The following is a 26,342-nucleotide window of genomic DNA, read 5'->3' as shown; positions in this document are numbered from 1 at the left end:
GCAGAAAATTGACAGACTTATCGTATCGATTTATGCATTTCATCCTTTCCTCCTGCATGTCTGTTAAAATACTGCTTTGCTTTCGTGTGCTTTGCTGGACTGGAAGTCGGGGGATCACTCCCTCACAAAGTTTGGCGTGTAGTACACTTAGTTTTTGAAGGACGTAGTAAATACATAACATAACATGTCAGAGGGCGGATATTTATGTATTCTGAGGAAATATTTAGGGGGAAAAGGTATCAAAATATGGACGAAATATGAGCTAAAACTTTGGAATTTTTGAATGCAAGACTTTTTCTGTGGTTGAATTTCTTTGAGCAAAAAGAAAACTTATTAAAATATTTAAAAAAAGGTATACGTATTTTTGAAAAAAATATGGGAAAGATTTACGTATTTTTGAAAAAAATATGGGAAATTCTGATCTGTAAGACATGCACACGCACAAAGTTTGACCGTGGGTCGGCATCAAATGAAAAAGTTGGAAATATTTGAATACATATCCGCCCTCTGAACCGAACATATTTTATTTTATACGTGTCCAAAGTAAACGGGGAGTAGGAGGAATGTAAACAAGTAGAAAATAAAGGAGAGGACGTGCCCGTCAGTCATTGGAAAATGGCATGATTTTAGTTTCATGACTTTTTATACAGTTACATATCCTCCTCCTTAACCTTCAAGCGCTTCCGTTGCGTGGAAAGATATGGATGGAGGAATGTACGTATTGTTTAAAAACTAAGAGAGATGACGCCAGATAATAATTTGCACGTGTTGAATTTCCCCCAATGTAGCAAATTTTTGAACATATCAACAAAATTGGTAAAAATTTTACTGGAAAAATATGTGATTTTTTATTTTTTTCAAATTTACTTGATGGACGTTTTTTTGCAATGCGAAATATGTTGCACGTGTTTCTTTGGAAAATCTTTTTCAGTGGAAAAATATGTGATTTTTTTCGCAAATTTACCCCGATGGACGGTTTTGTTTTGCAATGCGAAATATGTTGCACGTGTTACTTTGGGAAAACTTTTTAGTGGAAAAATATGCAATTTTTTCTGCAAATTTTGACAGTTTTGCTATTCCTCGGACTATTTTGGTGTGCGAAATATGCGCCGTGAGTAGGCTCAAAATCATTTTACTTAATGCTCTACGCTCTTATTTGTTGATTTTGGAGGTAGGTCATAGGTAGAAGAAACTGGAAAATTCGCAACCTACTCATTTCGCCAATCCTCGCTAAAAAACCGTAGGTCATAAAATGGAAGGAAGAGGCCTCCGTGAACATAAAGCTTAGATAGAGCTTTCCTATCTATTTTCCGAGGACAACACTTTTCGTAACAAGTCACACTCCTCTTGTGTGTCTACTTGAGTAATTTGCATGGTGGTGTCCTTCTCCTCTACGTGTCATGGATGAGCTCAATAATCGAATGGAATATTGAGCTGAGAAACTACACATAAGCAGGAAAAAATGTGGCAGAGTTGTACAATGGCCATGAAAAAAATAAGTAAAAACCTGTCCTACACATTTACTTACAAGGGAGGTCTCCCAGCGTATGCGGTCCGATTTTTAGCAAATTAGTGCGAATCGATCGCAAATTTGATTAGTATGAAATTTGCGAAAGACGCGATCTCCCAATGGGCACGTTTGGCCGAGATATTTGCATCCCAAGAGGAGAAAACGCACAGTAAAGTCGAAAAATTTTACACTTTCCTATTTTACTGAGCGTTTTCTCCTCTTCGGATGCAAATATCTCGGCCAAACGTGCCCATTGGGAGATCGCGTCTTTCGCAAATTTCATACTAATCAAATTTGCAACTAATTGACACTAGTTTTTGACCAAAATGGGATCGCATACGCTGGGAGGGCTTGATTGTTAATGGGAAAACTTGGAATTCTGGTCATGGCGCGTGCCTACAACTCTGTGTTTGGGAGAAAGTAATGAAGGGAATGGGTAAGCCCGGCGGGAGGGTGTTGTGTCCCGTGGTCCTTGTTGTGCCGAGAAGAACATCAATTTTTCATTCCATTTCCTTTCACTCCTTTCACTGCACGTCCGTCCAAGGAGACAAGAAACTAAACTACTATCCAATCCAATCCACCAGCTCGGACAGTGCCCGCGGAAGGGACGGGGGGACATTGTCCACTCAGAAATTCAGTAAAAATCCTATCTTCCCATGTTATATGCCCCTCTTCTTCCTATCTCACAACGCTAATGTCCCCCAGAAATTCATACAAATCATATCTTGCCTATGTTAATAACCCCCCTCCCCCACATCTTATCTCACAATGTTAATGTCCCCACATGTCCCCCCAGAAATTCAGAAAAATCCTATCTTCCCCATGTTAATATCCTCCTCTACCTACCTCACAATGTTAATGTCCCCACACCCAACTTCCGCCGCCACTGCTGTTCGGAAATGCATATTATGCAGGGAAAATAGAGGTGAGTGAGTGAGTGAGTAGGAGAATGCCGAATGGAAACCGGTTAAATTCCAGTCCTACGTGTGTACATGACCAATTTATATGCAGGTAGGTGGCCATTTCGCAGGGTGAAGGTATTGTCATGTCGCACCTCAACTGACCCATCAGAATAAACCCAATAACAATCCCCAGTCATGGGCAACAATAAAAGAGATAAAGCGAAAAAAAGACGGGCGACTAGGGTTGTACGGGGGCAAATGTACAGAGAAGAAGTTATGTATTTATGGCTTATTTTTGCCCGAATAAGTCTTGCGCAATTCTTCATGCAGGTCTTGGTAACGTTCTAAATTCCCTTAACTTACAAACTTTGACAAAATTTTACGCATATTTCGAAAGAAAATGAGCTTACAGATTTTTACAAACTTGCTCAGATCAAGGGCGGTGTCAATTTATCTCGTAATTTTTTTTTAATTATGGCACAAAACGTATGGATTTTACAAAGTTACCAATGACTACGTGAATTGCCTCATATAACATAACCTATGTTAACAAATACCATGCCAAAATTTGGTCAAAATTCATAATTTTGAGCTCGTTTATTGGTGTCAAAATACTGTATTTTTTAAATCGTGAAAACAATGTATTTTGACAGTGATAAAGAGTTAACTTCTTCACAAAACCTGTATTTTCGTGTGACTGATATGTTCCCCATGCAGATTTTCGTCTTTTTGTGGGTGTAACACCCTCGGAAATCCAAATCCTTCATAAAAACGTAGCTCAAAATACCGTATTTTGACCACCCTTAACTTGTCCCCACTTAATTTCACGCCTTCTATCGTCTCCTGCCCATTGCCCAACTCTACTTTCTTTTTTTCTTTCCTGCCCAGAATGAGATTGACAATCGTTCTGTATACGAGAGAGAAAGTGAGTTTTTTTTTCTTCCTCCGTTTTTCGGCCGCCACGTAAAGTTTGTTCCTTCATAAATAATCCAAACAGCAGTTGAAGGAAGACGAGGAGGAGAAGCGTTATTATGTAAATACGAATCAATCAATCGGTTTCTCCCTGGTTCTTTTTTATGGCTAAATTATGCACGAGGACGAGTGCACAGTGGTTACACACCAAGAAGAGAAGAAGAAGAGTGCTGATAAATTGGTTAGAATCCCATGCATGACAAGATAATCGGGTAAAAAACGTTTCCTACTTTTATATACACGGACACGATTTGATTTACATATTAAATCCGCAAAAAAAAGTAGACAACATTTGGACAAGAGGAAACCCGGGTAGAAAGTAGTGTAGAGAATTCAATATTTTGCAAAATTTTTGTACATAATCCTGCAAAAATTTGTATCCGTTTTAGTCTGTGGAACGGTATGTGCAAAAAAATGCTTTGCGTAAAGTTTTTGTGTAAAAAATCAGGCCAAATTTTTGCAAGAAAGCGGTTCAAAGTCTTTTACTTTGGGTTATAAGTTGAAATCACTGTTTTGAATTTTGCAATAATTGAGAAAAGCGGGATGCATATTGTGTTTTGCAGAATTTTTTGCAAAAAATCCTGCCCAAAATTTCTATCAGTTTTATCCTACAAAACGGTATGTGCATAGTTTTGCAATGTTTTCGGAACAAAAATTAGAGTTCTTGTGCAGAAATTTCTGCACAAGAAACTGGCCAAATTTCTGCCTAAAATCGTGCAAAATTTCTGCACAAAAGCCATTTTTTTTATTCGAGACCTCGTCATCCCTGACATCAAACCACGGCCACGACCACGATCAAGACCACGACCACATTGTCCTCCATTTCCTGTACGTCGTCTGGCTCGTCTTCGTGCCATGTCATTCCAATTCATGGGGCCAATTACTCCAGTAGCCAAGCCAGCCAACAAGCATGACCATAATAACTGCCACCATTATTACACCACTTATTATGCTCCAGCTAACAAACAAAACAACCAGCCAGTAATTATTTACCAACTAACCAACCAACTCTCTCTCGAAACAAAACACGGACGGAGCGAAATACTAAACTAATTACCTAATTGTTATCGGGGACCAAACAAAAGCGAGCGAGCGAACGACACGACATGTGTGCTATTGAAACTCTATACTCTACTCTCTTCTGCTAAATTATGAAATGAAACTCTGGGATTATAGTAAATTGGGAAACGATAAAGCTCTGGATGGAAGAGTAAGTAAAGTAAGTAAGTCGTTATTAGGACAAAGTTTGGGAGGCAGAGAGGAGGAAGAGGAGGAGGATCAGGGGCCGCAGAACAGAACATGCATGAACATGTAGGGGGGCATATGTCCCCAGAGGATTTTAATGGTTCGATCGTCTCCAAGCTTTCACCCTGTGATGATGCCGATCTGCTAAGTTGTTTGGTTTCTTGCGGGGTTGCGAAGTTTTTTGCAGTGGAAAGCAAGCAATTCAAGAAACTGGGAGAAAGTGGGAGAAATACGAACTATCTAGCCACGCGCCTTATGAAGTATTAACCACGGCGGAACCTAGTTTCTTGCCCCGTGCATTTCTTGCAGGTCAAAATAGCTCCAAAATCCACTTTCTTTCGAGTTTTCTACATTTCTTGCACTGCAACGCGAGAAATGGGAGAAAGTGCAAGAAACTGGGAGAAAGTCACGCGCCGTATGTCGTACCTACACCGCGGGACCTAGTTTCTTTTGCGCCGTGCATTTCTCCCAGGTCAAAATATCCCCCTACAAGAAACCATTTCTTATTTCTTGCACCGGAAATAAACCCTACTGCTAAAAAGTAATAGTCAGCCCTGCATACACTCGAGTATCCAATTTCCCCAGGACAATGGCTACGAAGCCATCTTCTTTCTCTCTCCGTTCGTCCATCCATCCATCCACTTTCACCGTTACGTTACCATCCTCACTTTTTCTGCAATTCCACCACAATAATCGGAGAACGAGGACACCTTCACGGCCAGGCCAGGCCAGGCCACGCAACGACCACTTTCAAATTCCGAGAACAACAAGTAAGAAGACCAAGTAAATTACTTTCTCCTTAAACCACTCTCCCACAAAAAAAATTCAGCCCACCTGAAGACAGACACGAACTTGGTGGCATGCAATGAGAAAAAAAATTGATAGAACTGACTAAACTACCGACCAACCAATACATGCATGGCATGACATGACATCACTGAGGTAATAAAAAGGGGAAAACGAGTGTAACAATGGGGTGAAAGTCAATAAATTGGGCGAAAATCCGTAAAAATTGACACGTGTTTGCAACATATGCAACCTTTGACCGGGTCACTTCCGGTGAAAATGATCTATTCTGTTGGATACGTGTTTAAAAATAGTGTGGATTTGAGTCCTCACATGAGGTTGTTCTAAGTAGTTTAAGAAAATCATGACCTGTGACCTGACGCCGTGACCTTGTGACCAACATCGCCACTTTCTAATCAGGTCTGTCCCTAAATTTTACCTAAATAAGTTCGGTTTCAAGTTTCACTGAGGAGTTATTAGACGGACGGACATATGGGCGGACGGACAAACAGACATGACGATCTTATAAAGGGGTTCCCTCCCTTTAATAATAAATTGCTGGGTCACTTATGTATGTATCGTATTGTATTTACATAGACACACATTCCTGGTTCGTCATCATCATCATCATGCAATGGATTTCGCTGGCTGGCCGGTTTTATGTATCGAATCCATCCAATAATCCTCTCAGGGAGGGGAAAGGAAAGAGTGAAAAATGAGCGAGGTGAAGGTGACTGAGTGAGCCAGGCACTTAGGGAAAGTAAGTAAGTAAGGAAAAAAAGCGGAGCGATGAGTGCGAAAAGTGTGTTATCCACGAAACCACGATAAGCCCCGCAGACCAGACCACGCACATTGAATTGACAGGTAGTACAGAGTGCAGTTGTGGGCTGATGTAATCAGGTAAAACAGACCATCACGATCATGACCCACCCAGAGATATGTAGGAGACAGCATTATCGTGGTGGTGGGTTTTTGCATGCATGCGGCAAGGGTGGGCAAAATATTTTGGCAAAATGTACAGTATTTTGAGCTCAGGGTTTGAAATTTCAGGGCTGTTACACCCACAAAAACACGAAAATCTATGTCGAGAAGGCAACAGTCTTATGAAAATACGAGTTTTGTGAAGAAATTAACTGTCGAAATACCTTGAGGCAATTCACGCAGGCATTGGTAACATTGTAAATTCTGTAAACTTATAAACTTATCAAGTTACCACCACTGTGTTTTACAAAATTTTAGTCATATTTCGAAGGAAAATTAGGGCACAGATTTTTTCAAATTTGCTCAAATCAAGGGCTACTTCTTTATTTTGTCTGCTAATTGCTATTAACTAACTAACTATCCCATCAATTAAAGTTATCTAACATGCAAATTTAAATAACAAACAACCACCTGAAAAGCTAAACCCTGATTAGAACAATGTAGCTCAAAATCCTCCATTTATTTTGCCCATCTCTGGGCACTCTGCGGCAGGTGAAAGTAGGTCGGTAGGGAGGAGGCGGAGGAGGACGTGATGTGATGTGCGATTGAGACCAACATATCGTCCTATCAGCGGGCACTTATCACTTGATGATACGGCCGGATAACACTACACTCTACTTACTCAAGTGTTTACATACTTTTACTCTGGCGAACTTAGTCACCGGGATGAGACGAGAGAGGTGCATTATTACATCAATTCCAATCCCGTGAACAATGTGTGACGCTAATGAAATGAAATGAAAGTGAGTTGCGAGGAGGAGACTAAAAAGCAAAATCTCTCCTAAAACGAATCTCCCCCACAACAAGAGGCACGATCGATCGGAAGAGTGCTTTATGGCGGATGGATGGCTGATGGTTTAGCTAGTACTAAATCAGTACAAAGGGATATAAGACAAGATTTGTACGGGGCAAGGTTGTGGGTGTCATAATTTTGAAGAATTTTGAAGAATTTTTTCGGAAACTTATTCCACCATTCGTTACGATCGGTTAGAAATGTGTTTTATGGGGGATAATGCCAATGCTACTATCAAATTACACGAGATACAAGACTTGTATCGTAGGGGTCATAATTTTGAAGAATTATTCACTTTTTCGGAAACCATACCCGAAAATGTGCCAGATTTTCGTCGAACATCGAAGGTTATTTGTGCACCCAGCTATTTATTACCCGACAAAGCATGCCCCCCCCCCAAATTCCTTCCCCCGTGGAAAAACCCTCGCTTTCACATACCTACATTCATCCCCTGTTTGTACACCATCTAAATTATGAGTAGTATTATGCAGCCTGTAGACAATATATAATTTTCAACTTTCCCTTCTCTCCACTGAAAAAAAGAGAAAGTTGATTATTTTTGTATCGTGTGGTCCCATTTACTTACGAACTTTGTGTCTGGTTTGTTTGGCAGATAATTGATAATGGAATGGAATGGAATGGTAGGTAGGCAGCTAGCTAACGAACTAATGGAAATGTACCAGGTAAAGGTAATGAATATCAATTTGTATGCCATGTATCGCAATCATGCATTGTAATTTAACCTTGCTCCCTACTCTCCGCGCTCTACTCGTGACAATAAAAGGATGAATAAAGTTAGATTCTCTCGTTCCAGGAATGGGACATAAAAATGTTGCAACTGGAAATACTAAATTCAGTCGTGACTAAGTACTAAATAAATAAATGTGTACAAAATCCAGGCTTCGGTAAGTACACTTATCATCACGACAATAATCCTCATCTCGGGCACGATTGGGTACCCGACCAAAATTTATGGCGTGTCCATTCTGCCCCATGAACCCCAATTTTAATTTGTGCCACCCCCCCCCCACAATTTAACCCCCTCCACATTCATGGTACGACAAGAAATCGAAATTATGTAATTAAAAATCGACCCTACAAATGTATACAGTAAACCAAAACTAGTAGCACACCAGGGACAGAAAGCGTCCAATTTATGGCATGCCCTTTTTGCCCCCTTCCCCCATTTTAATTTATGCCACCTTAATACCCAACACTATTGTCATATCTTAAAACAGAAATTAAAATTACACCATTAAATCGAGCCAATTCATACAATAAAACAAAACCAGATCCGATGTGAGGAAACGTCAAATTTATGGCGTGCCCTTTTTACCCCCATCAAGCCAACGCTATGCTATTTCTACATTGTTTGTATTCACAGAAGAAAAAAAATGAAATTACGCCATAAAAAATTGAGCCTACAAATTAATACAACAAACGAAAACCAGTAGCACACCACATATAAACACGCATCCGATGTAGAAGGACAGGAAGCGTCCCATTATTCCAATGGCAACAACGTATGTACAGAAGTACGTCCACCACGCGACGCGTCGAGGAGGAAGGAACACGAACGAGTACAAATTTGAATTTGAGAAGATTGACAATTTAGTCAATCATCGTCACGATCATCATGAATTCATCTCGACACCACCACTTTTTGACATGTGAATGGATGCAAATCTAACCAAGGTCGACGACACAGTGATTCATATTAATGTAGTGTAGTGGTTGTAGTCAGTCAGTGAGGAACAGTGGCCGCGGAAGGGTGTGGGGACAGGGGGGCAATATGTCCCCACGGTTGTTCGATGTCGACATCATCTCCCCATCATTTTATATAAACAATAACCTCTTCTTTTCGACAATGGCAATGTCCCCAGATGTCCCCTACCCTACAATGTTAATATCCCCAGATGTCCCCTACCCTACAATATTAATATCCCCAGATGTCCCCTACCCTACAATATTAATATCCCCAGATGTCCCCTACCCTACAATGGCAATGTCCCCAGATGTCCCCTACCCTACAATGTTAATATCCCCAGATGTCCCCTACCCTACAATATTAATATCCCCAGATGTCCCCTACCCTACAATATTAATATCCCCAGATGTCCCCTACCCTACAATGGCAATGTCCCCAGATGTCCCCTACCCTACAATATTAATATCCCCAGATGTCCCCTATCCTACAATGTTAGTGTCCCCTGATGCCCCCCACGGATTCCACGGCCACTGAGTCCGTAATAACAATTATGTATGCATGTATAAGAATGATGATAAAGCTCATTGTGTACTTGAGAGCTGGCTGGCTCTCTCCCCTTCAGTCAAATCATCGACATGATTGCTTAATTTGAATCGATTTCAGTCAATTGGGAGATGACGCTAGGACAAAAAGGCGACGACGATGATGAAGAAATCTGAGAAATAATTATGCTAGAGATGGAAATAAAAATAAAAATGTATGCTCAAGGGAGGCAAGTAAGTCAGGGCAGGGGTGGGAAAAATATTGCGTTGAAATGTACACTATTTTGAGCTCCGGGTTTGAATTTCTAATGGTTTTTTAGTCATAAAACGACGAGAATTTACATAGAGAGCCGTATGAAAATACAGGCTTTTTTTAAAGAAATTAATTCTTTATCCCTGGAAAAATACGGTATTTTTAAAAAATCATGAAAACAATGAGACAATTGTAATTTGTAAAATGGATAAGTTCCGTAAAACAATTTTAGAAACTATTCGAAAATAGAGACGCCTCCGCCGCCCTTGATTCGATCAAGTTTACAAAAATTTGTACGTTAATTTTCCTTCGAAATGTGAGTAAAATTTTGTAAAAATTTGTAAGTTTACGGAATTTACAAAGTTTACCAAGGCCTGCGTAAAGGTATTTTGACACGTAAATGTGGCTGTTATAAATTCTCATCTTTTTGTGGGTGTGACACCTCTGAAAATCGAAACCCAGGGCTCAAAATACCTTCAGTATTTTGCCCAGAACTGGCAACTCTCGTCATCAATTCATCATATTTCGTATGCAGCGTGTGTATGATCACCATTATTTATTTATTTTAGCCAAGTCAGTAAGTCAATACTGGTGTAAAAAAATTATGCGATTTCTGCTCATCACCACAACCATGAGTGAGAAAGGAGATAAAGCACTGATGCTGCTGCTGCTGGAATTAGTTGTATGTATACCTAACAAACGGAGAGTATTTAATTATGATTATCTTTTACTCCCCTGTTAAATAATCAGGTTTGCATTCCGATCGTTTTTCTGTGTGCATTGTGTTGTATTTATTATCTGCTGGTTGGTGGGTGCAGTTAGTTATGTAAGTCATCTCATTGATGGAATATTTAAGTGGAAGAAAAAGTGATGTGTTATATTTATAAATTTATGAATTAGTATGAGACGGATATGTATTTGTGAAAAATAAGAATGAGAAAATTTTTAGAAATAACTAATTAAAATTTTGTGATATTTTTTGTCAAATAATTTCTTAAGGGAATACTGAAAATTGTTTACGGGGTAATTTTTTCGTCTAAAAAGGGTCCAAATATTGATAAAATTTATGTATTAAAAGAACTAAATTTAGCATTTTTTTTTATAAATTTAGATGCTCAAAATTTTATTCAGTCCAACTTTTAATTAGGAATTTTTCGTCTAAATTTATCGATATATTGAGAAAATTTGTGTAATGAAAGAATAGAATTTGCAAACAATAGGTAATAAATACTTATGATACTTATGAAAACCTTCAAGTATTGAAAAATGCTGAAAACTATTTAGAAATTTTATTACGTTCTTTGAACGGAATTTGGCCTTCAAATTGAGTCGCATAAAATTTCAAAAAAGCCGAAAATAAGGACATAAATGTTGCTTATGAAATGAAAACCTCGAAATATTTGAAAACTATGTAGAAATTTTACTACTCTTGTGTAACACGCGCATAAAAATTGGCCTTCAAATTTTCAAAAAAACAATTAAATATCCGTCATTCGTATATATGCACAAATTATGCCAGCTAGCAAAGTCAATGGTAATTAATACTCATCGAGCGTCATTAAATGCTGACCACTTTCCATAATTCCATAATCATCTGAGGACTTATACCAATGTACTTATTTATGTATTCATATACAGGGTGGTTTAAATGTCACGCTACAATATAAAATTTTTCAATGCAAAAAATCCCTAAATCTCCATTAGTTACAAGATTTTTGGTTGAGATTTTTATAAAATTATTATAAAACTGATGACAAAATTCTTGAAATGTTAAATTTTAGAGACAAAATTTCGGTAACCAATGGAAATTTAAGAATTTTTCGCATCGAAAAATTTCCCATTGTAGCGTGACATTTTAACCACCCTGTACATCCGAACTAGTAAATACCTGCTTCTCCGTCTTGTCAATAAGACTTATTTACCACCACCAAGCAGCACAGCGGCGGATTGGTAATAATGATTTATTTACGTATTTTGATCATATATACATGCATATTTTGATCATGTATGTACACATGAATGCATGCTTATGAATACGTAATGAGCATGAATGTGTGCAACGAAATGGAATAACCCACGAGATGAAATGAAGAGTAGATAGATCGCAGTAATAATTTATGATCATAATTAAATAAAATGCAGTAGAGAGCGACAAGACGACAACAAATCAATACTTGGCCCAGTACTTTATACTCTGAATCAATATGTGATGATGATAAATAGGAAATAAATAAATAAATGTTGGTGGACTTGCTTTACTTGGTGGTCTGGTCTGGTTGGACGTAGTAGTAAGTTAAGTGGAATGTAGTAGAAAGTGGGCAAAATAATGTCGAGTTGACCAAACCAAACCTCGATCAAATTGGTGTCTATTTATCATCATCCTGCATGTATTATAACAATGATGTTCGTCCACTACTATTTAATTAAGCGATACGATACGATAGGATTTATTTATGTATGTATTATTCAAGCGTAAGCGTGTTTTTGTATGTAATGGTTTGGTTGATATTATTTGGTCTACTCTACTTCCAGTTGATTACGCGAGAGGAGATGAAATGTAGGTCCAAGGGGGAGGGGACGTGCAGCAGGGGGCAATGATCCCATGGGATTTTTTTCTATTCTTGTCAATCTAATTAATCCCTAAATGCATAAAAAACTTTAATTGCTCTATATTCGTATTTGGTGGGTTTGATATCTGCCCAAGTAACCTCAATGCATATTTGCTGCGAATTCCAATGCAAGTTTATGCAATTTTTGTGCATAAAAAAATGCAATCATTAATTTGTACTAGATTCATACAAAACTGGTATCAATTTGTCTACTACTAATAAATTAGCACGCAAAACGCATTAAATTATCACAAATTAATTAGTAGTAAATTATTACAAATGGAGAAGTGAAAATTTAGTACGTATTTGTTGGCATAAAATTCTCATGAGATTTCTCGCACTAAATTCATACATAATTCGCACCTGGAAAATTGCACGAATCCAATTGCAGTAAAAATGTGCTAGAATATTTGTACTGAATTCGTGCCGATTATTCCGCGATAATTTATTAATAAATTAGTACTATTTCTCTATTAGCGATTAAATAAACCAATTCGAGCAACGTAATCAGTCAGGTTGGCATCTGACAAAGTAGCGTCGCCACGTTTTTTCTCCATTTTGAATTCCAACCAGAAAGTTGGTGAGCTAATTGTGAACCTATGTCGGACAATTTGAAAGCATTCGTATTATTCGAGTTTGAAGTTGACGAGGGGGTGGAGGTTGTGCCGTCCACATGGAGTTTCAAGGATTCAACTTTGTCAGTTTACTAATCCCATTCCTAAGGGATTTTCGAGTTATCAAAGTGACCCATTTTCTCTCCCGCAAGAAGGTTGGACGAATTATGGCATATTATATGTCGGAACACACGGTAATTATTTATTCTTGGCTAATTTTACGCTCATCCATATTTAGCCTAATGATGCAAAGATGTTTTACTAAATTTATAGATACGTACGATAAAGCCGTAAAGAAATTGGAAAAATATATAAAGAATAAACCGATCGACTCTAGTGACTGTGACATACCAAGACGTCGTCAAGAATCAAATTCTCAGCTGAAGCGTCTGAGGTGAACATTATACTAGCCCCTGACACCGATTTGTGCACCGATAGTAAGAAAATCATAAATAATAAATTCACTGTAGTTTGAAACACACTTCAATCTTAATATTTATTTTCATCGGGAACTCAACCGTCCCCATCGCCATCCCCTCAACTGAAGAAGTGAGTAGCGAGACCCCACAGGTTCAAAGTTAGCAATTAGAGCCGGACCCACGGATTGAATCACTTATATCAGAATTCAGAGGTAAGGCTCATTTATTAGTCTCACATTATTATGTTTACATTAAATTTCTATAAACTCGTGTTTGAATACAGAATTTCAAGAAGAGTCATTGAGAAATCAGCATATGTATATTGTTGGAAAGGGTGGCAAATCTTGAAAAACTTCTGATAAAATCAACAAGAGCTAGTTGCCCAAATTCAAAAACTGTGGACGAGCTGGAGAATATCTAAGCGTTACTGGCAAATCCATCCTATTATAATGAAGAAGTAAGAGTTTGTATGTATAATTACTGCAGCAATGCAATGCAAATAAGTTGGAAAACAATTTTTATAGCTCAATGCAATTATTTCAGATTGCTTCTCTTTCGAGGAAGGGTGGATCGTCGTTGGCTAAGGACGTGTACGACATACTCATTCCATGATTACGAATGAGCTTCGTTCTAAAATTCGATATACTGGAAAAAAGCGACAAGATTCCATTCGCAAATCGATTAGCAGCTAATCTACTTCAAGGTCCCATATATTTAATTCTGCCGATGATTAATGATAAATATTTTTGTACGCCAATTTGCAATTCATCTTTTAATTAGAAATTAATCTATAAATTAGAATTATTTGAGAACCAATTAATGTGGAAATAATGAAGATGAATTTGAAATAAATAAACAATTGAAATTTGAGTAATCCGTGTAAATAAATGTGCATAAATTTCATGCGTATCATTAGTGCATAATCAGCACTAAATTCGCACTAAATTGGTACTAAATTCTCACCATATTACTGCATATCAATCATCACCAAATTCGTACAAACCTGTTTGTGTAAATTTAGTACATATTTTGTACAAGTAAACTTGCATTGACAATTTTTTCGTATGAATCTTGTACATGCGACTTGTACAAAATTACTGCAAATCCGCTTCACATTTTAACGGTGAATACGCATTAATCCAGTAGTACAAATTTGGTACAAAATTTTCAGACTTTGGTTGGTTGGGTGATTTATTCCCTGAAAATTGGGGGGGTGGGGAGAGAAAATTTCGGAAAAATTTCCCCGATCCGTAAAAAATGGACCTTTAAGATAAGCGAAACGTTCAAAATTTCCGAAAAAGTTGGAAAATGTAAATGTGCATCCATCACAAATATCGAACCCATGTCTCTATTGTCCCCACGTTGTTCTGCAGCCCATTCTCTAGTCTATTCCGAGTAAATATGGATAAATTATAGTGGGATGCGATGTAATCTAATGTAAACGTATGTATATGATTCATAGTGAAAAACACCCCTTTTTTCTTAACAAAGCTAGACTATTACTAATCGTTTTGTGTGTCATATTACAATAGAAAAAAAATGTGCAAAAATATCTGCACGACCGACCAGCCAGATTTCAGCAAATCTCATATTCAAAGGAAGGAAATGAGAGACTCGTTCATATTTATCTCACTTCGCTAAAGTTGACTTTAGCAAATTGAAACGAAACGCTACCTAAACTAAACCGGGACCAGTGGCCGCGGAAGAAGGGACAATAATGTCTCCACCGTTGTTCGATGTCCCCATCATATATAAACCCCGTCCTCACAATGTCCCCACGGCTTCCGCGGCCACTGACCACGGAGTGATGCATAATTCCAAGTAAAGGATTAAACGAGACTGACCCGTGATGCGATAATTTTGTGAGTGAAGTGAGGAAATATTCCGATTATATAAATAAATAGGATGACGATGATGACGACTATTGACGATGATGATGATCCATCATTTATTTCATGGGTTGCAATGCATTATTTATATGCACCTGATATTTATCATCCGCGTAAGCAATTCCATGCCACGGCTAGACCATGACCTCTCCAGGAGAGAGGAGCATCATCGTGACGTAATGAAAATTATCGTCTCCTGATTAATTCTGCATCTATTACACAGAATATGAAAAAGTAGCGTGAAATTTCCGATAAAATGACGCCACATATGGAAATTTCGAGTTTGACCTGACACCTTGGGAGGGATAGGAATCGATTTAGAGTCAAAAATTGTGAAGACGTTCTGGAGATATCCGGACAGATGGACGGACGGACAAAACGATGACATAAAGCTTAATAAATTGGAGAAGAAAAAACGACCTGGAAAATAAATTAGCAGCACAATGCCGAAAACGGGGTGTAATTGTGTTAAGATGTTCGAGAAATATCCTGCCCACAAACGGATGGACAGACGGACGGACAAAACAATAACATAAAGCAGCTTATAAATTGGAGAAGAAAGAAAAAAACGACCTGAGAAATACTTTATACACACGATCGACAAAACCGACACGAGCAGTTGAATATAATAATAATGATTCATGAAAATTGATCTCCTCACTTCCTTATCCATTATCTTTCACGTTATCTTTATGTAGTGGTGGTCTGGTCTGGTAATAATTACTGGTTAATTTTAGCCCTCGTGCGTGATTCGGTCCCCAACCCAAAGTCATTGGTTGGAGGAACAGGGTCATATTGTACATGTCACAATATATGTAATCTCGTAACCTCCTCGTCGTCGTCAATGATGCAGTTATTTAGTCAGTCCAGTCATGTATATTCCGATGATAAAATTTGACTTGTTTATGACGGGGTTTTAAAAAAACGCTAAAAATGTTTATCCTTGTTCACGTAAATGACTTGGGGGAAAAGCAATCTAAATATTATCAGAATATGAGTCATCGTCATCCTCCTTGTTCACTTGACTGAGTGACGAAATGCAGTGGCCGCGGAGAAGCCGTGGGGACATCTGGGGACATTAAAATTGTAGGATATATAGGGAAAGGAGGGAGGGATGCCGACATCGAAAAACCGTGGGGACATTGTTCCGCGGCCACTGAGACACTTGACAAAGTTCGTTGGAAATTGGTACGAGGATGAAAAGATGTATTCACGCACTCTAAACATTGCCGCATGTTATCCGCATATCGATCGCTTATCTAAATATTACCGCATATCTGACTACACCATTTGAGGACACAAATTACTACACTTTTTACAAAAAGTTTTTGAGAGGAAAGAGCGATGACGAGTTTAAAAGTGAGTGTGACGAGTTTAAAATAACACATTCGTCACAAACAAAACATGTGGATGACGAGGATGTTAGTTATGTTATGTTATTATTCAAATTAACACTTGCGGCCTTAAATCAAAGTACAAAGTGTTATGTACGAAAAAGAGCGAAAGGAATGATGGAATTTGTTTTCTGCCATACGAGAAGGAAATCAATACACTTCTGATTGACATTATAATAACAATGCGTACTAAGAATGAGTATGTAGTTAAGTTTAACTTTAACTTTAATTAATGCACCCCCACGATAAATAGGAAATTAATAATGAGTGACTCACCTCCAGAACAACGCGATCCCATGGATTGCCCATAGACCGGCCCAAAAGATGAAGAAGAAGACGGCGAACCCATGAATTGTGTAGATAAGGTCGTGCATATTTCACCACTTTCTTTTTTTAAATTACTGTCACTCCTCCCACACGGCGGCACACCACTTAAGAAAGGGTTCGTTTATTTGGCGACGTCGTCGTCGCCGGATTTTATTTTGTGGGGGGAGAGACGACGACCACGCCACGATAACCGCACCGATAACCGACGAGGAAGGAAACAAGAAGGAAGGAAGGAGGGGGAAGAGGAAAGGGGGGAAAAAGAGGAGAGAGAGAGAAGTCCAATCCAATCCAATCCACCAACCACACCCACAAAATAAAATAAAATATGATCCAGTCAAATTTGATCAAAAAGTTTTTGATTTTATTTTTATTTTTGATTTTGATTTCCGACACGAGAGAGTAGTTAAGATGAGATGAGGAGTTAAGTTGGGGTTAAATATGGGGGTTTAATTATTATTTAGTTAATTGTTGTAGTGGATACGACACGGTCCGTCCGTCCGCGAGTCGCGACACTCCCAGTGCGACGAGTTGTGTTGTTTTAGGAGCGGAGGCCGTTGAGCGACTGCCGCTGACAGGGAGCTGGACTGCTGGAAGACATTGCACTACTAGTCGATGCAAGGCGAAAGGCTGATTTATTCTACACTCAAAACCAGCCACTAACACACACTACTGCTGTATGTAGAGTAGACTAGGCGAGACAGAGGTGGGCAAAATATGGGGGGAAAGTGGACCGTTGTTTTGGGAAGGGTTTGGATTTCTGGGAGTGTTACAGACAGGAAATGAGGGGAATTTAGGTGGAGAAGGTAATAGTGGAACGAAAATACGTGACCCCCCTCCCCCACACGGATCAATGGCCGCGGAAGCGTGGGGGATAGAGGGACAATGTCCCCACGCTTATTTGATGTTCCTAATGTTATGAAAGCCCTTCCCTCCCCAATTCGGCAATGTCCCCAGATGTCCCCATGGCTTCTGCGGTCAAGAAGTAAGGGTGGTTAAGTATTTTGAGGCCCGTTCTTCCCAGGGTTTTGATTTCCGGGGCTGTTACACCCACAAAAAGACGAGAATCTACGAGGAGGAGGTAGCATGTCGAAGTAAAATAGGTGTTTTGTGAAGAAATTCACTTTGTATTGCTGGGAAAATATTTTAGTTTAATAAAATCGTGAAAATAATGTATTTTAACATCGATAAAATGTTCATTGCTTTATAAAACGCGTATTTATGTGTGACTGCTATCTTTTCGGTGTAGATTTCTTGTCCTTTTGTGGGCGTGACGGTCCCAGAAATCTAAACCCGGGCCTCAAAATACTGTATTTTGACCAAGTATTTTGCCCACCTCTGCTACATACCAACTTATACAGCAGAGCAGTACTGTGGTGGTGGTTAGTCTGGTGAATAGGATTTGCACATAGGGCAAGATTTAGACGTGGTGGTTGGCTTTCGGTCCGTCGTATAGTTTAGTTAGTTAGTTGAGTTTTGTTGTTTAATTTTGCAGCAGTTAATGAGAAGAAGAAGACTCGTCATTAAATAATTAATTGAGGTTTGAAACATCTAGTTTTTCTGTTAAAAGAAGATCGAACCCCATGTCGGGCGGCGGACTGATGAATTTTGTAAGTAGTTTTTGTTTAGTTTGTGGTTATCGATCGTTAATTATTGATGCCGAATTTTGTAGGAGGTGAATTTGGCCCCTTTCCGGGAGCCGAGAGGGTTCATAAAAGTTTTGCAATGGGTGAGTTAATTAATAATTTAAATTTGTGAAGTTATTAATTAATTAGCTAATTGTTGGTTTAATTAATTAACTTAGTTCTTCGCGATACTCGCTTTTTCGACGACGGTGAGTTTTACGACGGAATTTGGCTTCACTCTGCCCTGTCCGGTCAACAATGGGACGCAAGTGATCCGGCAAACGGTGGAGTATCCATTTGAGTAAGGAAATTAGAAATTATTAAATATTAAGGTGTTGATATTTAGTTTAATTTGTTAATAATTATTAACATACCTGTTCAACAATTTAATTTTCATTCAAAAGTCAGTCATCCCAATTCCTGAGTGAATATTTTCATTCACATTCAGTAATTTTCGTTCAAATTCATTTCATTTCACTTTATCTGACTTCATTCCTGACTTCGCTCCATGTATTAAGCATACGGTGAAAAATAAAATGAGTGAGAAATCCTTCATTCACAGTCATTCATCTGAAATGACGGAATCTTTCACTCAAATCACAGGAAATTCATTTTCATTCAGTATCATCATCACTCAAATGAATGAAAGTGAACAGGTATGATTATTAATGATTAATTATCTTTGATTGTAATAGGATGGACCATTATCCAACGGTCAAGGTGGACAAGACCTGTGTGGCAGGTGGGCTTGAAATCGTGTTCTTTGGGAATGCTCGATCCGACGCGCAGTACTACGTTTGCACCGGAGTGTTGTCCTTCCTCTACGCGATGATCGGTGGGGTGCTGTACCTTCTGTATGAAAAGGTGTATCAGACCAATAACAAGGTCCCACTTATCGTAAGTTGTGATAAGTAGGACACGATAACTCCGTCAAAATCGGCACATTTTGAATTATTTCTCCGCTCTGGGAATTTATTTTAAAATTCTGGACGACAAAATTTGTAGAGGAGAGAGTTTTCAATTTTTACAAAATATACACTTTAGATTTTGACACTTTTTGAAGGAGATCTCAAGTTTAGGAAGCATTGAGAAAATTTGACTCGTCGAAACTGGCTCAAAAAACTCTTCGCTATTCCATTAATCAACTCACTGACTACAAATTCGTCGCCCAGAATTTTAAAATAAGTTCCCAGAGGATAGAAATGATTGAAAATGTGCTAATTTTGAGGACGAGTCCTACGTTAAATAAGTAAACTTTTCAGGGTGAGGAGGAGATCACAGTTTTTTATATATTTTAAAATTCTTCAGGACTTCGTGGTGACCTTGGTCCTTGCCATCTTTTGGATTTCTGCCATCGCCGCGTTCGGCAAAGGGGTTTCCACCATGTCGCATGCCACCTCCCCCAGCACGGTGTACGAATACAACCACCATAAGCAGTCCACCTTGCCCGAATTCACGCGAATCATTGAGCCCTCGTATTCGAAATTGGTTGTGAGCATTGTAAGCGAACGGAGTTGATTATTAAGGGTATTCATTACGAGATCGTGACATAATTTTGAAAAAAATACTAGCCTTAGAGATCTGAAAGTTGGCAAATGAATTTTCAAGCGAAATTTTTTTTTGCGAATTTGCGAGCTTTGGTTTTTTTGCTAATGTTTACAATGATGCGAATTCGTAATGAATACCCACAATTTTTAGCAGATTGGTTCACGTCGCAATATTTAAATTGTCCTCATGTTTTTTAGCTCTTTGGCGTAATCAATTTTGTTCTCTGGACTGGAAATTTGTGGTTCTTGTACAAGGAGACGACCTGGTTTGAAAGTATTATGAAGCACACGTCCGGTGGGGGTGGTCACTCGTCGAGCAATATTTAAATGGAGGGAGGAGGAGAAATGTATGCAAAAGAGAAATAATCAACTATCTCTATTTGATGGAGAAATAGGTTAAGAGTAATTTTATAATTTTGGATGAAAATATAAAGCAATCATTGAAACGAAACTTATGTGTGCCTATTATATCAACTTGGTAAATATGTATTAATGAAATTTATGTGTTCTACGCAAAGAAAAACTATGAATACTTGTCGATGTGAGCTTTAAAAAATAACTATTTGTTCGCAGAGATACGTGATTATTGGATTTTTTGATGGGATTAATGATTAAGGATTAGTATTCGTTAATCCCTTCAATCTTTAATTCGTTAAGCACGATTAATTAATCCCGTATCGCGTAATTATTGGATTTTTTCTTATATTAATGGTTAATGATTAGTATTCTTTAATCCTCTCAATCTTTAATCCGGTAATCGCGATTAATTAATCCAGTATCGCATAATTATTGGATTATTAATCCCAGAAATCAGTTAATCATGTATCTCTGCTTCGTTCGTCTTCCAACTCTTTCAATCAGTAATGAAATGAAACGTGCCTTCAGCTAATTAAATCTATAAGAATATAAATATAGAAAAATATTTTATATAATAGGAAATCTCAAAATCTCGACGAGAAAATACTTGAAGACTGTCTATATAAAACATAATCTGAAGTTGTGTTAAGTTATGAATTTTAGAAATTTTTAGAATTTGTGAAATCTCTATGTATGTACTTAAATATTACTTTCGATTTTATGTCTAGTCAGTAATGTGACTTATCTTACTTTACTTTGTGTCTCTTCCTGATCTGATTTGTCAAGAATTTATGTTTTCACTACTTCTTGATGTATTATATTAATGTTACCACCACCACAATTAATTAACTGGGTTTGGATAATTATTATTATTAACTTTGTTGGTGAGATTTAGACTTAGATTTAGTTTTGGGGATAATTTAATGGGTTTATGAATTAATTTAATGGCTGCTGTATCCTTTCTTCTTATGATTAGTTAAATTTCTTGTTTGTTTTTTATTGTATTCAGATTTTGAGAAATTTTGAACGTTTATTACCACACCACCCCCACGACACTTGACTTGGTTGGTTTTTGGTGTAATATCTTCAACAGTACAAAAAAATAGTACTTTTTTCATCCTAAAACTATGCATGTGTCTTCCAAAATCTGAGATTATTACATGTTAAAAAGTAGTTAAATACATTTATGTAAGGCTGGACAAACAGCGAAACGAAAATAAAAATAAGAGCTTTGAATCTCCAAATTTATAAGAAAAAGTGTTGACATTTTGGAAATTATTTATTCTTTAAGTAAGCATAATTAATTAAGTAGTAGTAAAATAAACAATGGCATCAATTTTTTTAGTAGATCATAGCTCTCGTTACAAAAATAAAAAAGGAATATAAATACAATGAGTAATCTCGTAATATGAGAATATAAGTTTAACGGTTGCAATGTAAAATTTTGACCGTGTGGCGTGTGCAAACTTGTTTTAGGAACTATGAAATCTCGGAATGGAGGCCTCTCAGCGTATGCGATCAAATTTTGAGGAAATTTGTGTCAATCGATGATCTAATCGATGATTAAATTTGTCATCGATTAACACTAATTTCCTCAAATTGAACACACACTGGTCGACCTCTATTGTCAGTAGTGTTCCACTCCCGGTCAAAATTTTGCATTACGAACAACGCCCTAATCCACAAGAGAAGAATGATAAATTGCAAAATCATAATCATACTCATCATAAATAATAATGTCATGATGACATTGTCATCTATAAAATCTGTTTTAAAACTCCTCTCTCGATCTGATTAACTTTCATGCTCGCAGAGTCCAAGACTTTGCAGAGGAGTTCGTAAATCAACTTGTCCCTCTCCAACTCCTCCCGGGATTCCTTCCGTTCGTCCGCTACGTCGATTTGTTTGAGATCTGTGGAGTCGTTTGGAGATGATTTTTTCGATGTGACGACGGCGACTGCTTGCTCGTCTTGATTGCGAGGTTTGAGAATATTGTTGACCGGCTTCTTCTTCTTCTGAGGACGACGAGTCGTCGTGGTCGTGGTGGATTCAGAGTGGGGAAGAATAACGCCCTTCTGCACGGGGGGATGATCCCTCTCTGGGGGGGTTGCCCTGTTATTTTCTACGTGAGCGAGAGGTGGTGGGGGCGAATTGATGGAGGCGAAGAGTGCCTCTTCCGCCGAAATGAGGCGACGTGTCATGAAAATGTGGAGCTTCTTTTCGATATTTTTTAACAGTTGTTTGAGGAGGGAGACGTCCTGACGGAAACCCGCATTGTCCAATTTCCTCCGCTCGTCAAGACGGGTGAAGCGACGTTCGAGAGATTCGTTTTTCGATTTGAACTTTTTGATCATTTCCTAAAGGTTAAATGGATAGTTAGTTAGGATTTTGTATGTGGGTTGAAATTGGGGTGAAATGGGGAAGTTAATAATAAGTTGTTTGGGCGTATTAACGATACTTCGCATCGCACCTCATTCAGCAAATAGATAGTTTGCGAATTAAAAATTTCATGGCCTAATGTCAAATGTAGGAACAATAATCCCATCGTTTCGCAGTAAACGTTTCCGAATATTGTAAATCTGACAAGCAGTGTTTCGGGTGGGAGTAACCACGTGCAAGAAATAACGGGGAGAAAGTGGTTTCTTGCATATAAATATTTTGACCTGCAAGAAATGCAGGGCGCAAGAAACGACGACCCGCCGCTGTAAATATTTCATACAGCGCGTGGCTGGATGACGCATATCACAGTTTCTGACGTTGCTCAGAGTGCAAGAAACTTAACACTTTGTTAAGTACAGCAGTATTTCGGGTTTGTTAATAACAAACCCGAAATACTGCTGTCAAAATTTGACAAGGGATGTTGATCGGGTTAATATAATTTGCGAGGTCTGCGAATAAAGTTGTCGAGAGTGCGCCCATTAATTAAAATTTGTAATAATTACGGAGCAAGTTTTCTTGGTTGAGGCCTCTTCAGTTCGAATTTTGCCAAGTTTGCGTTCCATTTGGAGAAATTTAAGCTCATATTCCTTGACAGTGTTTTCCTTTTCCATGACTTGGATTTCGGCACGGGTGAGTTTTTCCAAGAGGTGAGCTTGCACTGGGGGGACGCATTCGTCTAGAGAAGAAATAAATGGTAAATGAATGAATACAAAATTATGCCACCTTTTCTAACGTAGGACTCGAAAACCCTCATCGCCAACACGGTCAAAATCAGCACGTTTTTATTCATTTCTCGGTTCTGGGAATTTGTTTTAAAACTCTGGACGCAAATTTGTATAGCAGTTCGTTGCAAATTAAAAAAATATACACTACAAATTTTGACACTTTTTGAAGGAGGAGATCTCAAGTTTAAGAAGCCTTCAGAAACATTGGAACTCTTCGAAACTGGCTTAAAAAACTCAACCCCATTCCATTAATCAACTCACTGACTATAAATTTGAAAAAACTTTGTCAAGTGTAAATAATTATTGTAATTATTTATGACCACCTGAAGAAGGAAACGGTTGTTTTCCGAAAGCTTGTGTTTCAATAAATCACTACACAATGTCATCCATACGATCTGTCAATTCACCTCTTATTTATAAATTTGTCGTCCAGAATTTTAAAATAAATTCCCAGAGCCGAGAAACGATAAAAATGTGTTGATTTTGACGATTTTGGCGATAAGTCATCTAGTCCAACATTAAGTAAATGTGTTCCATACGACGATGCTTGGAGTCTTTGGTTCCATCGGACGAATGTGGGGTTTCCCCAGCAGTGCAAATCCCCTCCTCGGCGTGCGCGAGTCGTTCCACCAATTTTTTGTGTTCTTTGTTCTTTTGTTCTTTCAGAATAATAAGTTGTTTCTTGAGATGTAAACTCTCTTGGGTCATTTCATTCAAGAGGGTGCGAGTCTCTTCAAGTCTGGACAAAAAAAATGTAGATAAGATCATAATTAAATATGTAGCTTAATTCATTGTGGAAGTGGACATATTCAAATACCGTACGGGAGCAGGACATTTACCAGCCGCAACAAGATCTCACAAAGTATAGTCTACGATTTTGAGCAAATTAGTGTCAATCGATGACTGATTTAATTAGGGTGAAATTTGTGGAAGACGCGATCTCCCAATGGGCACGTTTGGCGCAGATATTTGCATCCACAGAGGAAAAAACGCGTTCTAAAGTTGACAAATTTTACACTTTCCAAATTTACAGTGCGTTTTCTCCTCTTTGGATGCAAATATCTCTGCCAAACGTGCCCATTGGGAGATCGCGTCTTTCGCAAATTTCATCCTAATTAAATCAGTCATCGATTGACACTAATTTGCTCAAAATCATAGAGCATAAGCTTCATTGTTAGTTTGATTAATTACAATTTTAAATTAAACATTATACATGGTAAGTGATCTCTTTGCTGGTAAATGTCCTACACCCGAATAATAATACGCACTTGTTCACGACTGTCTTAATCCTCTCTTCATACTGCTCACGCATGACTTGGCGTTCCTCCATCGTGAGTTCGAGGGTTGTTTTGAGCCCAAATATTTCGATCAAGTTCTGTTCCTTCATCGTCTTTAGGTGAGATTCTAGAAATGCGACCTGTTTCCTGAGCACGATCGGGTTATCAAACGTTTCAATCGGTTTTGTTTTGTTACCTGTTGGTGGTCATTTGTAATTGTGATTAATATGCAAATTACTAATTAGATGATATTATTAACTCACACTTTTTGAGGTCTTGGCTAACTTTGATAATCTCATCGGTGAGTTGGGGAGCTTTCGGGTTTTTCTGGAGGAAATGTACCACCGCCGTTTCCTCGACTTTTCCGAGCAGGAGGGCCGCTTGAAATTTGCGTTTCATATCCTCAATCTCCAACTGTGGATAAAAACAAATTATGAATTTTGATGGCATGATGAGATAAAATTAGATAAGATAATGTGTAATTTAATTAATTAATTAACCAATTTCCATGTCTGGAAATTGGTGTTTTTACGTTAAACACCGTGTAATTAAATGAATTTCATAGTTACATTAACGCCGGATGGTTATCAATCAGCGATAAAGATAAGTACGTTGAGTCCGATATAATTATTTAAATACTTAATTCCAGTGTTTTTGCTCAAGTTTGTCGGTAAATATTAAATAAGTATTTTTTAATCGGATAGTCACCGTGTGCCTGGTTATCAGGAGTGATTATCAGTGAAGATAAGTACCTTGAGATGCTCGTTTTGTCCGACGAGTCCAATATAATTTCGTCTCTCTTCCAAACATTGAATCTGCATTTTGGTGAGTTGGAGTTGCATGTCGTCGATAATGATGGTTTGCTTGATGGAGAGGGTCATCGAGGCGAGGGCGTCCGGGTCGACGGCTCTTTCCTCACCGGTAAGGTCGTCGGGGTTATCCATCGTTTATTATGTGAGGTCAATTAGAGGTCAGTGTCTTGAGTTGCTTGTTAAATCGATAATTTGTACTGGACGGCAAGTCTTGAAGGAAATTTGTCTGACCCGAATGAGTAATTGGTCCTTATTCCTGTGAAAATGGGACAATTAGTAAAATTAGTAAAATTACGAATTACAATTTTTGTACGGTTAAATTTCATGAAATGAAATGCAATAAATTAAAGTTTTGTTAATTTAATTCGTGAATTAATTTTGATGTGTTTTTTTGAAATTTGGAATTTTGAAATTGAGTATGATAAGGTTTCTTACAAAGTAGTTATCCATCCGGTTATCCCAATTATGTTGGAAATTAATTGGAAATTGAAAATTTTTGATGATTTACATTTTATTTTCCTCCAACTTTATGGATTTTGCACTTCAAACGGCCACCGGAAGAAATCTCTTGGCGGGCACGAGACCCACGTGATCTGCACAGTGAGCTGACTTTCTCTCC

The 26,342-nt window shown here is 38.1% G+C and overlaps 3 protein-coding genes and 1 long non-coding RNA gene across 4 annotated transcripts in view; 2 read left to right on the top strand and 2 right to left on the bottom strand.

Annotated features, from left to right (window-relative positions):
- LOC110861770 (ceramide glucosyltransferase) overlaps positions 1-17,574 on the bottom strand; it is a 40,605-nt gene extending 23,031 nt beyond the window's left edge. Inside the window, exon 1 of the mRNA XM_022110898.2 lies at positions 16,894-17,574. Within this exon, the coding sequence (XP_021966590.1) occupies positions 16,894-16,991 (98 nt within the window). The 5' untranslated portion in view covers positions 16,992-17,574. The remainder of the gene's footprint in view (positions 1-16,893) is intronic.
- On the top strand, positions 12,593-14,193 carry LOC110861771. Its single transcript, XR_002549088.2, has 4 exons — positions 12,593-13,109; positions 13,189-13,546; positions 13,618-13,791; positions 13,878-14,193. It is a non-coding gene; the product is annotated as an uncharacterized LOC110861771 (long non-coding RNA).
- A 780-nt stretch (positions 17,575-18,354) lies between the features above and the next one.
- On the top strand, positions 18,355-21,718 carry LOC110861808 (synaptophysin). Its single transcript, XM_022110947.2, has 6 exons — positions 18,355-18,551; positions 18,614-18,670; positions 18,746-18,867; positions 19,262-19,463; positions 19,875-20,066; positions 20,312-21,718. The coding sequence occupies exons 1-6, from the start codon at positions 18,525-18,527 to the stop codon at positions 20,438-20,440; spliced, it is 729 nt and encodes a 242-aa protein (XP_021966639.1). The 5' UTR covers positions 18,355-18,524; the 3' UTR covers positions 20,441-21,718.
- Positions 21,719-21,812: 94 nt separating this feature from the next.
- Positions 21,813-26,319, bottom strand: LOC110861807 (coiled-coil domain-containing protein 77). The gene is made up of 7 exons (XM_022110946.2): positions 26,159-26,319; positions 25,664-25,979; positions 25,175-25,325; positions 24,903-25,107; positions 24,174-24,373; positions 23,413-23,585; positions 21,813-22,827 (listed from the first exon to the last, which is right to left on the bottom strand). The coding sequence occupies exons 2-7, from the start codon at positions 25,853-25,855 to the stop codon at positions 22,228-22,230; spliced, it is 1,521 nt and encodes a 506-aa protein (XP_021966638.1). The 5' UTR covers positions 25,856-25,979; positions 26,159-26,319; the 3' UTR covers positions 21,813-22,227.
- Between the last annotated feature and the right edge of the window lie 23 nt (positions 26,320-26,342).

This window comes from Folsomia candida, unplaced genomic scaffold, assembly GCF_002217175.1.
Source record: "Folsomia candida strain VU population unplaced genomic scaffold, ASM221717v1 Fcan01_Sc045, whole genome shotgun sequence".
NCBI classification, from domain to species: Eukaryota; Metazoa; Arthropoda; class Collembola; order Entomobryomorpha; family Isotomidae; genus Folsomia; species Folsomia candida.
Note: the sequence above shows the minus strand (reverse complement) of the source record. Positions and strands in the feature narration are given on the sequence as shown.

What these genes read in the sequence shown, in the direction of transcription:
- LOC110861808 (XM_022110947.2), top strand. Translation starts at nt 18,525, where the DNA reads ATGTCGGGCGGCGGACTGATGAATTTT. An exon ending in GCGGCGGACTGATGAATTTT is followed by an intron (nt 18,552 to 18,613) that starts GTAAGTAGTTTT and finishes CGAATTTTGTAG; the next exon opens with GAGGTGAATTTGGCCCCTTT. An exon ending in ATAACAAGGTCCCACTTATC is followed by an intron (nt 19,464 to 19,874) that starts GTAAGTTGTGAT and finishes AAAATTCTTCAG; the next exon opens with GACTTCGTGGTGACCTTGGT.
- LOC110861807 (XM_022110946.2), bottom strand. Translation starts at nt 25,855, where the DNA reads ATGGATAACCCCGACGACCTTACCGGTGAGGAAAGAGCCGTCGACCCG. An exon ending in TAGCCAAGACCTCAAAAAGT is followed by an intron (nt 25,108 to 25,174) that starts GTGAGTTAATAA and finishes GACCACCAACAG; the next exon opens with GTAACAAAACAAAACCGATT. An exon ending in CAAAGACTCCAAGCATCGTC is followed by an intron (nt 23,586 to 24,173) that starts GTATGGAACACA and finishes TTTCTTCTCTAG; the next exon opens with ACGAATGCGTCCCCCCAGTG.